Raw genomic sequence first — 13,653 nt, 5'->3', positions numbered from 1 at the left:
TTCTCATTGCTACATGTGTCTTACCTTTGCTTTGATTTGTATTTTTTTGATTACTAGTAATCTGGGCTTCCCACCCCTCCACCAGTTTCTTGGAGATATTGCCTCCCTGTGAATTTATGTGCACTGCCCATATTTCTAACTAGAGTGCTCATCTTAAAAAAAATATATTCACAAGGCTGTACTGTGATAGTTTTACGAAGGCTTTGTTGCCAGTTTAGTTTTACATGAAATCGTTCCAATCAACAGCAGTAGAGGTATTGTTCTTCCTTCTGTAATTTCACAAGTTAAGAAAAAAAATCAATTAAAAAAAAAACCTCAGGCTGAGCCAAAGACTGCACCTAGAAAAATTACATCAACCCAATCTCCCAACAGGTGATGGCACATGGGGATTACTCTCCCCACAGCGCATGTTTATAAGGAAGCTACCCAGAAACAAGAAGAGCAGACCTTTGAGTGGTGACCTCTCTGATTCAAATGCAAAGTCTATTTCCTAAGGAACTCAAGATGTTTTGTATTCTGATTCTGCCTTTTTTTTACATGTTCCAGTGGTCCTGGTCTTAGGGTTTCAACTGTGAGACTGAGAAGAGAGGATGCAGGAACAGATACAGACCATCCAGCTGAGAGCGTGTTACATTTTCGCACACCTGTTAAGACACTCCAGGGTTGACAGTCTTTTTAGCACAAACATTCCGCTTGGATGTATTTCCGTTTCCATACATATAGCTGTAGGCAAGAACAGAGCTGCCTCTCACAGATGTTAAACAATTGCCTGTTTTCTCGATTCTGCCGCTGCAGTTTCTACGCTGGGCGTGGTGCAGGGTGTGCACATTTACACAACTCCTTTGGCATCATCAAAGTCACTGAAAAGGATGTTTGATATGAGCAGACTTGCTGCAGGGACAAGCAGCGTACTGGAGGATTTTTCTCTCTCAGCTTCATAGCTCTAGTCGACCAGCCACTGGCAGAAGTCATATTCCTTCAGCCCAGAAATGCTGCTTTCCAAAATCTTTTGGCAAAATCTCCTAGAGATTTGTTTTTCTGCTCCTTCCTAATTTAGAAACAGTCTTCAAAGGAAAAAAAAAAAAAAGACAAATCAATGTGAGAAGAAATTAACTCTGATTTAATTTTTCATGGAAGGTTTCAGGGTTTATCAGCTACAACCACCAATAAAATTGGACAAGATTGTTTGTGGAGGAAAATTAACAAAAATGGGCATGTACCCCCAAGATCAGATTGTATTTTTATTCAAGAAGCAATAGGTGATACAAATTCAAGATTTTATTCAAATCATTTGTAAGTGAACATAATATCTCAGTGGTGAAGGAAGAGTTTTAATAAAGCAAAGATAATGAGTTATGTGAATAAACAGAAAGGTGAACAGTGTTAACTGTGACATTCAAATGACTACATGATTTTAATCATTCTTTTCATAATAAGCAACTCTGTGAACATCTATGGAAGGAACTAAAAGCTGTGCCTCGGATGGAATTTGCAGCTGATTTAGAGCTTTGTTTCCTGCCTTTGGCAATTTCAAGGAAACAAATGGAAATGGTTTGAAGAACTTATAAAAAATCTACCACCGGCCAAAAATTTTAAAAGGTAAGGTGGAAAGCACTAGAAAGAAAAAAAACAAAACGCACACACACACACACACACATTGTAATTGTGAGACAGGACAAGAGAGAAGAGGAGGAATAATGAGATAGCAATCAGAAGTCCAGCCCATGCCCACCCCTTATTTGTTCTTGGCTGTCAGGGGCTTCCGGCTGATCTTTTTCGATTTGTCATTATTTTTCTTCGGCGGTTCCGGGTTCGCCTGCATGTGTCTGCCGTAGAGGCTGAAAAGAGAGAAGGGGGAAACGGTGAGATCCACCTGATGAACGTGAGCTAATGCTTCTACTGGTAGAGTTTTCATCAACAGATTCATCTCCAGGAACTTCCAGGAAGCCAAAAAAAAAACCAAAAGATCATTTGTTTTCTCTGGGGCATACGTTGTATTTAGTCATTGTGAAGTGCCACACACACGCACACGCACACGCACACACACACTCCCAGCCATGAAGTCCAGTTCTGGACAAGTCTCTTGGAATCGCACAGTCACTGCACGAAAAGAGCAAAGGAAGAGAGATCCAGGACTAGGAGGGCCATAATGCACAGCCCAGCCGTCCCAGACTGAAGCTCCATGGGCTCCAAGTGTTTAAGTCGACAGTGACAAAAATTGGGTTGAGCTGAAAAGACGGAGTGTCCACTTAGCGCAAAGTGAGCAGCATGCCGGCCCGAGAGCCCTGGGGCCGGCCAATGTGACAGAGAGCAATGGTGCCCGAGCCCACCCTCGCAGCTCACGCGTGATGGATAGCGCCGGGACGGTGACCACCCATCAATGCCACGTTAATCAGTACCACTGATTAAATGTTGACAAAGTACCCCACAATTACAGCGGGTGGCATCCATCGCAGAGCGGAGCCAGCTCCGTGCGGCGGAGGGGACTGTACCCAACAGCAGATAGTAATTAATCAATAATTTATGAGTAACTCTGATTAAACTAAATTAAAAGCCACCCTAAGGTAAATACAGCCCCACCTTAACTCTCCTTGTTGATACCACTGTGTCCTCGAGAGAGGCCGGTGGGTGTCTCAGTGCTTCCCGAGGAAAGACAACGCCTGGCTCCTCTTGGTGCAGCTGCCTTGTGCCACCTGAACAGGCGTGACACAAAGACTGACCTCCCCGTACAAGGTGCCCTGTGCTCTAGGGTCCACCCGAGGAATGGCCACTGTCTCTGCACTTGGCAGATACTGACGCTTCTGAGGACACTGACCTTGTAGGTGACAGGCCGAGGGATGGACCTGGCACTCGGAGTTGTCCAACTGATTTGGCGCTTAGGGAAAGCTGGACACTGGGTTTTGATAGGTCAGACTGTGGTCTATCTCCTCTGGAGGCTTCCAAGCGCCTCCTTTTGAAGCGGAACATGCAGGGTCTACCAATAGTGGTTATCAAGATAGGTCTCTGCTCCCCGGGAGTGAGTCTGGCAGCAGACAGACCTGCAAGCTGAAGACCGTAAGTCCAGCCAGGTGCTGCGAATGTCCTCCAGGTAAAGGGGAGGGGGCGGGGCAAGGAGGTCCCACATATCCTAGACAGGTAACACCAGAGCCTGCAAGCTGGCTTTCAACTTCTGCAGAAGTTCGCTTGGAGGACTTTTGGCTACTTGAATGGAGAGGCAGGCCCAGGGCTGGCCAGCCTGACAGTGGGTCGCCCTGAGCCTCACAGCAGAAACATCTTCCTCCCCAAGAGAACCTGCCGCCCAGGGAGACAGATCTTAAAATCTGCATAGGCCCTCCTTCCTAACACTCTGAAAACGGCCGCTGGTCCCCACCAAAGTCTTTGTCATGGACACCTGGGGCCCTGGCTACAGCTAAAGAAACATCGCTTCAGGCAGAAAGAAAAGTTCAGCCAGTTCAGCTTTACCACTGCTGCCACTGCAACCCCCAAGATGTCCCTGTCCTTGTTGTCCTATATGGCAAAGGGGACTCTGCAGAGGTGATGAAGTTAAGGATCCTGAGACACAAAAGTGATCCTCCATTATCTGGTAGGGGATGTGGTCCAACCTGTACACCCCTTCCCCCACCCAGACCCCCACCCCCAGCATCTCTCCCAGATGCACCCAACAGGCAGAGGAAACCTTGAGCCAAAATCCAGTCATCCTTTACATTCCTCACCTTTATCAACACACTCTCTGAAATAAGCCTATCCTCAAAATCCCTGCCCATATGTCTTCTCCTCCTAGGAAGTTGCTTTCCTCAAGATCAGGGGCTTGGTGGTGCAGTGGGATGCGCACCAGGGGCCTCTGGTCTCCAAGCTCCTCTCATCTGGTATGAAGCCAGGGTCTGACTCTCTGTTGTGGATTCCCAGGCACCTACGGTCTCAGTATCCTTGGTCCCGCTGCTTTCTGACAGCTTCACGTGTCTCCCCTCTAGTTTCCAAACTCTTACTCCCATAAGAGAAAAAGACATACACCTTCTTACTCACGGACATCATCAAACTTTAAGGATTACGAAAACGTGCAGAAATGTAACTCCCTAGCTCATGAGCTTGGAAACTCAGTGACACTCAGGTGCTGGGAAAGTGGTATCAACAGAAAGAAAGAGGTCAGAGCAGGGAGAAGAGATATAAGACCTGATCAGGGCCTGCTATGCACCACACCCTGAACAAGCAGGCATGGAAGGCTTCCCAGAAGGGGTGGGGGTGCCGCTGGGCCCTGCTGGCGGCAATCCAGCAGTCACCGCAGAAGGCAGTGCCAAAGCCGCTCGGGACTCAGCAAGGCTCTTCTCAGGAAGGAACTGGAATGTTCCTGTTTCAACACATGCCTTTTTATGCTCAGACCCCACTGTGTGCCCAGCCCTCCTGGGGCTACACAGCACATCGTCCACTACAAAGGGCCAGAAAGGAGAACGCAGTCCTGAACTGGATGCTTAAAGTCCTCACTTTGCCACTGATGAGCTGCTGGCTCTGGGCAAAAGATCGGCAAGCCTCACCCCCACCGTGCCTCAGTTTCTCCATCTGGAAAAAAACGATGTCGTTTTCTCCCAGGGTGGCCGTCATGGTGGGTGGAAGGCGCCCAGCACCAGGGCAGGCCTGGAAGCAGACAGAGAGGGCTCATCGAAAAACAGGACACACGTGAGGTCACAGTCAGGCTGATTAAATAAGATCATTAGATGATGACTTACATCTTCAGGGCATTTTCCTCTGAAAAATAACATGGTATTTTCCTATCCATGCCAAATGCCCAAGCCTTTCTGGAAGCAAAGTTTGCCTCCTCTTTGAAGGAAGCCACCAAAGCAGAGCTAAATGCATCGCCCCACTTCCTCCGTGAGTCACCAGCGGAGCGGGGCTGACTGCGCGGCGCGGCGTGAGCCTCTCCGTCCCCCAGCCGCGTGGGCGGGTGAGAGTCAGTGCTCCACTCTCATGGGAGGTTGGACAGATGACAGCGTCCGTTCCCACCTGGAGACGCGGCTGTGGCAGAGCAGTAAGGACGAGCATCTCAGGGTCCAAAGTCTTGAGTTCCATTCCTGGCACCACCGGCTATGGGCCACGTGGCCTCCATTCGGGAAGTGTGGTGGGCAGAGTACTGCCCCCTCCCCAAATGCCCACATTCTAATCCCTGAAACCTGTGACTCTGTTTCTTACATCACAAAGGGACTTTGCAGGGGTGATGAAGCTAAGGATCTTGAGACAGAAAGATTACCCTGGATTATGTGAGTGGGCACAATGTCATCACAAGGGTCCTTTTAAGAGGGGGGCAGGAGGACTAGGGGCAGAGATCTGAACATGCCACGCTGCTGGCTTTGAAGACAGAGGAAGGGGCTACCAGCCAAGGAACGCAGGCAGCCTCCAGACGCTAGGAAGGCGAGGAAACGCGTTCTCCCCTAGAGCCTCTGGAAGGATGAGACCCTGCCGACACCTAGATTTCAGACTTCTGATCCCCCTAACCTACGAGGTAGTACATACATTGGTTCTGTTTCCGGCCACTAAGATCACGGTAATTTGTCAACAGCAGCCATAGGGAACCAACCCAGTACGTGAACCTCTCTGGGGCTGGCAGTGAGGATTCTGCTTCATTTCAGCAGAAAAAAAAAATTTTTTTTTAATCTAGGGTAGTAACTCACCGAAAAGAAGGAAAATTTAAAAGCGAGGTTGCAGGAAGGGCACAGAAGGTGTGTCCCCCCAGGAAAAATGGGGGATGTTTCTACCAGAAGAGAAGTGGGTGGGCAGGCCGACCGCCCCTCCCCGCTTACTACAGTGAGACGGCAAGGTCCCAGCTCCCTGCGTGCTCGGAAGTTGACAGTCATGGCCCTTGTTCTACATGTACCCGGGAATCTAATTTACGGGGGTGACTGAGTGATGAGACACAGACATCCACGCCTTTGAAAGAAGTTCCATTCCACGCAGTTCCCACGAGGAGCCACAGCACACGAGGCCATGTGGGGGAGCCCAGAGTGGGTCAGGAGGCTCGAGGCTCACGGGAGAGGGCATAGCCCAGTCTTTAGGATGGTTTCATGGGAAGGCAGGGGTGAGGCAGGGTAGGTGAGTACGAGTGAGTTTAGAAGCAGATAGTTGGACTAATTTCAGGGCCCAGAGCTACGGGGTGGTCTCCAGTCGTCCAGTACCTGGGTCTGGGTCAGGGGAAATACTGGCTTGGTGCACGTGAGTTAGGTAAACGTGGTGATTGGGGTCAGGGTTTAATTTCTTTGGATACGAAAGGCAACGCTAACAGATGGGTTGTTTGCTCCTCTAGGAATGAGCTACCTTGGGAGGGTTAGTCTCTCCCCAGCCAGCAAGACCCCCAAGAGATCAAAGCATCATAAAATACAGGAAGTGAAAAAAAAGGACTGATACAGTCTACAGCTTTCGGGATGGACTGTGGTCCCCCTGACCGCCCCATACCCTCCTCTCATGACCTACCTTCTAGCTCCTTTACCTCGGAAGATGCCAACAATCCCTCAGACCCTGGTACAAGGTGCTTCCTGGATGAGCACACCCCTTCAGGCCTCTGCTCTGCTGGTACCCCTCCTGCCCTACTGGAGCCCCGGCACCTGCGTGGGGGTTTCTGCAGAACAGTCCTGGGGCCTCACTCTCCTTTGCATTCCTGTACCCCATTTACCCCGAGACGTGTGACACTGACAAAGTGACTAAGTTTTGCCATAGTCTGAGGTCCTCATCTGCAATATGATGAAAATTGCTACCTTGCAGGGTTCAGGGGGAAGAGGGGGTTAAATCAGACACAGACAAGGTCCTATCAGAGCAGGTGTTCCAAGGCGGCAGCTGCTGCTGCCTTAAACCTCCCACAAAGGTCCGAGACTCAGGCTAAACTGGCCAGTTTCCCCTGCTTCTCAGATGATACCTCCCCACAGAGCGTAGCCAGGAATGTAGCTTCATCATCGTGAGCCTGTGGGGCAGACGCCTTCTCAGGGAGGTTTCTGGCGGGCGCTGAAATCTGACCATGTCAGCTTGAGTGTGTTAACGAGGGAGCATGGCTCACAGGCACCAATGGGGCCACAGCTGCTGGGCGGGGGTGAAACGCTCAACTCAGAAAATGGACGGAACGGGTAGCAAAGGGTCTTGGAAAACCTTCTCTCCCCTGAAATCTGAGGTTCCTCGAAGATAATAGGGAGATGTTCAAAGAGGGGGGAGAAAAACCAACAGAGAGCAATCTCAAGTGACAGGAAAGGATCAGTTATACTCAGGAGTCTGATGAAAAGAACCCTCAAAGGCGAGATGCCTGCGGATGCTCTGTGCTGTGGGACTTGAACGAGGCAGCATCACCCATCTGCAGAATCCCAGCTGAAGATCAGCTCCGGAAAAATCATCATGAAATGATTCTGCAGACTGCAGAGGTCACTTCAGAGGCAACTTGTTAAAGCTGCCTGCACGCAGGCCCCCTGAAACTCCCTGCAGCTCAACACCCCTGGCTTGGTGACATCTAAGGTGACACAGCAGACAATTCCAGCCCCCCCAGAATCAGAGTAAGTTTTGCCACAAATATTACATTGAGCAGTATGACATGCGTGCCTTTCTATGATTGCTAAGTACATTTTATTCAATACGGGCAACTTCATTTTGGAGAAAAAAATCCATTTGAGTCTTATTGTTTCTGTTGGATCCAAGGGTCTCCTACAGACCCTCGCACCCCTCACAGCTGCAGCAATAAAGACTCTTGGCGACCATGTCTTTTGTCTTGAAAAATCTCTTCCCTTGGCTGCAATGCACTCTCCTGGTTCTTATTCTTTCTCCAGACTGTTCTGCAGTCCTGATGTTTTTGCTGTTAGCTCTTTGTATTTTCTTCCCTAGAAGATCACCTGATTTTGTCATTTCAGTGATTATCTCTGAGCAGAAGCCCTCCAAGTCACTGCCATCTTTAACCCCTGCTATGTCTTATTCCCACTTGGACACTTAGCTATTAAACCCACCCAACACACAGAACAGTTCCCTACTCCGAGCTCCTCAGGTCTGTCCCTCCATGTCTCCAGGACTTTAGGATCAGAACAATGAAGTCATTTTGACATCGGCCTCTTTTTTCAGTCACCCCATTAATCAAGGCTGACTGAAGCTCTCTCCACCATAGAAATTCTGAGCCTGGGGCCAGAGAATGATCTGAGACTCAAGCAAAACTGTGTTTACATTTTTCAGCAGAAAGCACACAAAGCTTTCATCAGCTTCTGCAAAGGTTCATGACTCGGGGGAGAGGATATAGCTCAAGCAGTAAGTGAGAGCTTAGCATGTATGAGGTCCTGGGTTCAATCCCCAGTACCTCCATTAAAAAAAAATAATTAATAAGTAGACCTAGTTACCCCCCCACCCTGCAAATAAAAACAAACAAAAAACCCTGTGTTTGGAAAAAAAAAAAAAAGGTTCACAACTCAGTGGATTAACAAGCCGCTTTATGGTGCTTGCTCTTCTTTCCATCACCCTGTGATTTGATTCATTCTCCTTTTCTCCTCCCCACTCCTCCCCAAGCAGGCCCGGATCACGAAAACAGGTCCCTTCTTGGTCTCCGGATGCCAATCCCATCCTTCCTACAGTGTGTCCTACACACAGCTGATAGAATCCAGTCTCCTTGGCTTATGCGTGGGAAGCAGCATCCACGACCCACTGGATCAAGCTCCCAGCCTGGTGTATGGCCGAGAACAGACACAGAACATGCCACGCCATGCCCAACCAACCCAACGTCATCGCTCTCTGTTCACCGACAGACAGGTACAGTCAGGCGGCTCCGGAGGAGGGCCGCGTGGACTGTAGGAAAGGTGGGATGGGTGTGAGTTTTGCCACCTATTAGCTGAGTAAACTTAGAGTCCTGTATCCTTCCAGAACACCATCACTGGGAAATGGGAAGAACTACATACTGTCTACGTTGCAGGTGATCTGAAAAAATCTTAAAAGGTGCTAAATCAATCCGACGCCTGGGATTAGCCTTTCCTGGCCATCACCATTCATTCTAGCCTCAATTTTTTTTTTGCTTATCTGTGTTACTATTGCCCAGGATGCCTGCAGTTCTGCAACTCAGACCTCACCCACAGTTTTAGGGTTTTCACAGCCTTCTCTGCCCTGTCCCCTGCCCAATTTCTGCTTCCACAAAATACGCTGAGGTTGGTTGGAATTTCACCGTTAAGTCCTTCATAACACGCACAGCAATTTCCGTTCTTGGCTGTTACTTCCCAGCACCAGCAGAACGGCTGGATAAGGATAAGAACACCTGTCAATACGGTTACTGTTCAATCAGCGGTCACTGTCCCCAAAACCCCAGCAAGTAAGGGCTTTTATCGTCTTCATTTTTCAAATGAGGAAACTGAGGCTTAGCAAAAGGCTTGATCAATCCCAGGCGATTACTCCAAAGTGCAAACTCTTTGGGCCTTGGCTGTCCCGTCTCCCGTTTGCTGGATTCCTCAGTGTTGTCCTCCTCACCAGCCTACCATTTGCTGGAGGGCGGGGACTGCAGACTTCCCTTCTTTTGTATTCCACACACTCAAGGCACTTCTGGAAGCACATTGGGTGCTATGTAAATATTATGTTTCGGAATGCCAGGTATATGAGAGGTACAATATGCTGTTCTCAAGTCATTTGCTCATGTCATATGCCTCCCTCCTGTTGTTTTGGGTGTTTCCATGGCAAGTCCTTATACAGACCAAGAAAAGAACCAACTTGAAAAATCTTAAGTGTGTGGCCAGTGACAATAATGGAGAGAAATAATTTTGCTTCTAATCTGTAATCTTATGGTAGGATGCTAAATTTAAAATCTCCACAAATACATCTGTGGACAAAGTGTGAAGCCTAGATTATTAATAAGCATTTGCAATATCTTTATTTATCCTATCTAGCAGCTCCAGGGGGCTGGTGACAGAACCTCAGCACACAAAGTGCTGAGTCTTAAAGAAAAAAAAGAAAAATGAACAGTTACCACATTCCCATGAGAAGTCTCATTAATTCAAAAGGCAATGATTTTTTTGAGATCAAGCCTCCAAGAGATGGTTCCAAGAAATTCACCAACAGCGGGACGTGTCTTTTACATTCTCCTCCATTATAACCCTCACCGCTCTCTGTCCCCAACACACAGTGTGAAAAGAATCAACATACACGTGCAAATGGCACCCGTATAAATAGCCAAAAGGAATCTGTAACTGACTCAGGACAGATAGGAAGCTATACCAAAATATAAAATATAAGCAGATTTTAAAGCTATCCCATACATTCTAGAGTCGCTATCTTCCGCACTGGAGGGGAGAAATGAGAATTCTGGTGGAGCAAAACTAACAATCTCATGCACAAAAGATGCTCATTAAACTTCATCATCCTGTCTACTCTAATGATGGTTTTACTTAATAAAAATTCCCCAAGCAGTTGCAAGGATATTAGGCAAGGTCTTTGGTTATGTATCAGAGGTCTGAGCTGTCACCAGCAAGCATGCAGTTCAGGGGGTATGTTCCCTGGGGAAGGAGCAAATACAGCTTTCACAGAATACATGCAGAGAAAAATCTATAACTGCAACCTGCTTCCCTGCTTAAGCATTTAAGAGAATAGGTAATCCTTTTAAATTAAACTGCAAAGCGCTAAATGTTGCAATTTCCAGAATAAACTAAAAGGCAAAGGAAACAAGACAAAGGGTATTGGTATGTTTTCTAAACAAGCTCCTTCCTTAATAGACTTCAGACCTGGAGTAGGGGAGAATATTTTTTATACAAAGAATTATCTGGGGACATGGTACTTGGAGATTGAAAAAGAGACATCCAACCATATATGTGTCTGTGTGTTTGTAATACACACGCAGATATACAAACCTATTTATAAATCCAAGGAAGGAAGTGAGAAATTATTTCTGTATGTGCATTTAACCCCTTCGACAGTTATTCCTGAGAAAACACTACTACTAAAATTCGTTAACTTGAATCTGGAACTCAATAGCTAAATAGTAATTATCTAATAGAACCCTTAACATGGACAGCAGGAAGTTAATACTATATAATCACAAATTCTTGCTTTTGTCCATATCATATTACCACTTGTAAATTTCACATCCTGCCAATATAGACTTGGATGGAGACATGATGAGAGTTGGGGCAAGAGTGAGGTACTATCCTAAAAGTTGAATTTAAAGGCAGTAAGATCGCCCTCTAGGTGTTAAATGATAACAAGGAAAGTTACCCCAAGCAACACGCACAACTCAGGCCAGCAAGACTTGACCATAAGCCAAACAAGGGTATTAACAAAGCTGGAGAGAGGTCCCATCCCTCAGAAGAGTGGTGGTACTCATCAGGAACTCAGTGTGCTGAATGCTGGCAGCGGGCTTCTAAGCACCCTCTGGAGAAAGGGGGTGAGGACCCAGGCTGGGAGCTCCGTGCACACCCCGACAGGACTCCGTCTCCAACTGGAAGTAGTGAAGATAAACATGGCGCCATCCCAACCCGTCAGAGGCTGACCCGTGCCTGTGTGGTCCAGCTTCTGGCCAGCTCTCGCCCCTCCTCTGCCCTTACTCCCCACCCATGTTCCCAATTTCCAGCACAGGGGCAAGCAAATCAGGCCCCTTCCCACTTCTGAGGTGGGTACGTGCCATTCACTGTCTGGCACGTGTGTCTCCAGGTCTCCCTGATAGCACGATTACCACCCTTATTTTACAGGCGAGGGAAAGGACAGAGCAGAGAGGGTTTGGATGTGAGTGGCTATGCTGTCCCAACTTGGTGTCAAAACAACTCGCTCTCAAACCTCTCCCTTGACCCTTTAGCCTGTGGCCAACCTGTGCCAACCAGAGAAAGACCCAGGACCTCAGCTCAGACTGCTGGGCAGGAAAGTCCTTTCTTTTCTGTCTGAGTTGCATGAGGAGCCCAGATCTGCTGCTGCCCATGGTGACATCTGTGAAGAGAGCTTGCCTGGATGAGACACCAGCACAGACAAAGCAGAACTGAAAGACGGAGAGAAATGGGGTCCAGCGACACTGAGCCCTGTATCTTGCCATGCCTGAAGTCTACTGCATCGCTGCATTATTATCAGTATAAAATAACCAACTAATCTCCGTTCCTCTTTAGCTTTGTGTTTCTTGCAATCCCAGGAACGCTGAGTCCTGACACATCACTCTGGCCTACTTCAAATCTGAGTTCCTAAGAGAGGTCTTTTCTGCCCACATGCTCTCTGTCTAACTACATTCTTTTCCTTCACACTCACAGTCACAATACAAGTGTTCTGTTTATTTGATCACTTGTTGTTTCCCACCTCGCTTCATGAAAGGTTAGGTCCGAGAGCAGGAACCCTGTCTGTCATCTTTAGCATCCTCTGTGACTGGTATGCTACGGGCACACGGTGCATGTTCGTTGACTGACTGAACGAAAGCAGACATCACTGCACTATGATGTCTGAAAGTATCCAACTACGTAGGTATCTTCCCACCTGGGTCTTCAGTGCCTCTCAAGCACGGACTGTCTTAATCCTTTTGTTTCTCCGGCACCTGCCACCCACCACTCACCTAATGAACACTGACTGGGGGACTGAAAGAACATCTTAGCCAAGGAAAATTTCCTGATGTCCTCAATTCCAGACCCATCAAGGGATTACAGACAAGCTTCCCCTTCAGAGCTATTCCACTGAAAGGCCATGTGCTGTGCAGGTGAATCTTCCAGTCTTACGGGCAGTTATCCTTTGTTCCAAAATTCTGGTCCCTACATCAGTTTATGTGCTTTCCTCAGTTTCTGCGGTGTTTTTGAGGCTGCAGGGCTGAGGGTGAGACCATGGGTGCAGCAGATGCACCAGCGTTATTCTGTGAAGCTGCTTGGAAGCCCAGTCCATTGTCCCTTGTGGAAATTCTCTTTCAAAGTACTATGACCAGGGGTTTCCATCTTTACAGGCCAGTAGGTTTTTACTGAAATGTTAACCATCATTTGATATTAATAAGAACCAGCTGAATACAGGAATAGCTTATAAGAGAGAATTAAGTCACAATGAATAGTATAAAAACACTGGGGTTTTCTTCCTTTCCTTCGGACAAATTAAAAATCAGAGTGAATTTTTATCATCAGGGAAAGAGAGGAATTTTTCTGACCACATGTGGTTCCTTCATGAATGGCTTGGTGTTGCTCATGACCTTTTAAGTTATGATGCTCGTGATCACAAGAGCAAAACTCAGGTAGTGTGTACTATGCGTTAACATTTCCACATGAAGCTTCTGTGGTGTCTTCTTCATTAACTCATTTAAGCCTTAAGCAGTATCTCATGCAAACAGACACCACGCAGGGGTGCACATCCGTCCTGCGGCTCTAGATGTAAGCGATGTTACCAGTACAGAGCCAGTGTCACAGAACTGGACCACTGATGCCTGAGCAGAGAAGCCTCTACATTTCCTCTCTCCAGCTTTTCAGGTAAGGACAAGTAGCAAAACCATCTTTAGAGGTATCACCACTCGCACTCTTCCTCTTTCTTCTTGTAGCTATTAATTTGGACTCTCAGCTCCTGGGCCGTCCCTTCCTTTCAGTTTTTCTCAGCCCAGGCGACTGGATGATTTGACCTTGGCAGGTGACTCATGGCCAGGTCAATGGAAAGCTAGACATCTCTTTAAATTTAGGTACAAGCCTACAGGTTCTAGACTGCAGGGCAGCTGACACTGAGCTGGGACTCAGAAGGCTC

The 13,653-nt window shown here is 47.7% G+C and overlaps 1 protein-coding gene across 3 annotated transcripts in view; it reads right to left on the bottom strand.

Moving 5' to 3' along the window:
• Nucleotides 1-1,099: 1,099 nt before the first annotated feature.
• The window catches only part of RSU1 (Ras suppressor protein 1), a 159,390-nt gene continuing 146,836 nt past the window's right edge, over nucleotides 1,100-13,653 (bottom strand). For all 3 annotated transcript variants that reach the window (XM_010992041.3, XM_010992042.3, XM_031444623.2), the window contains exon 9: nucleotides 1,100-1,838. In XM_010992041.3, coding sequence (XP_010990343.1) covers nucleotides 1,736-1,838 — 103 coding nt within the window. In that variant the 3' untranslated portion in view covers nucleotides 1,100-1,735. The remainder of the gene's footprint in view (nucleotides 1,839-13,653) is intronic.

The sequence above is a fragment of the Camelus dromedarius genome, chromosome 26, assembly GCF_036321535.1.
Source record: "Camelus dromedarius isolate mCamDro1 chromosome 26, mCamDro1.pat, whole genome shotgun sequence".
Lineage (NCBI taxonomy): Eukaryota > Metazoa > Chordata > Mammalia > Artiodactyla > Camelidae > Camelus > Camelus dromedarius.
Note: the sequence above shows the minus strand (reverse complement) of the source record. Positions and strands in the feature narration are given on the sequence as shown.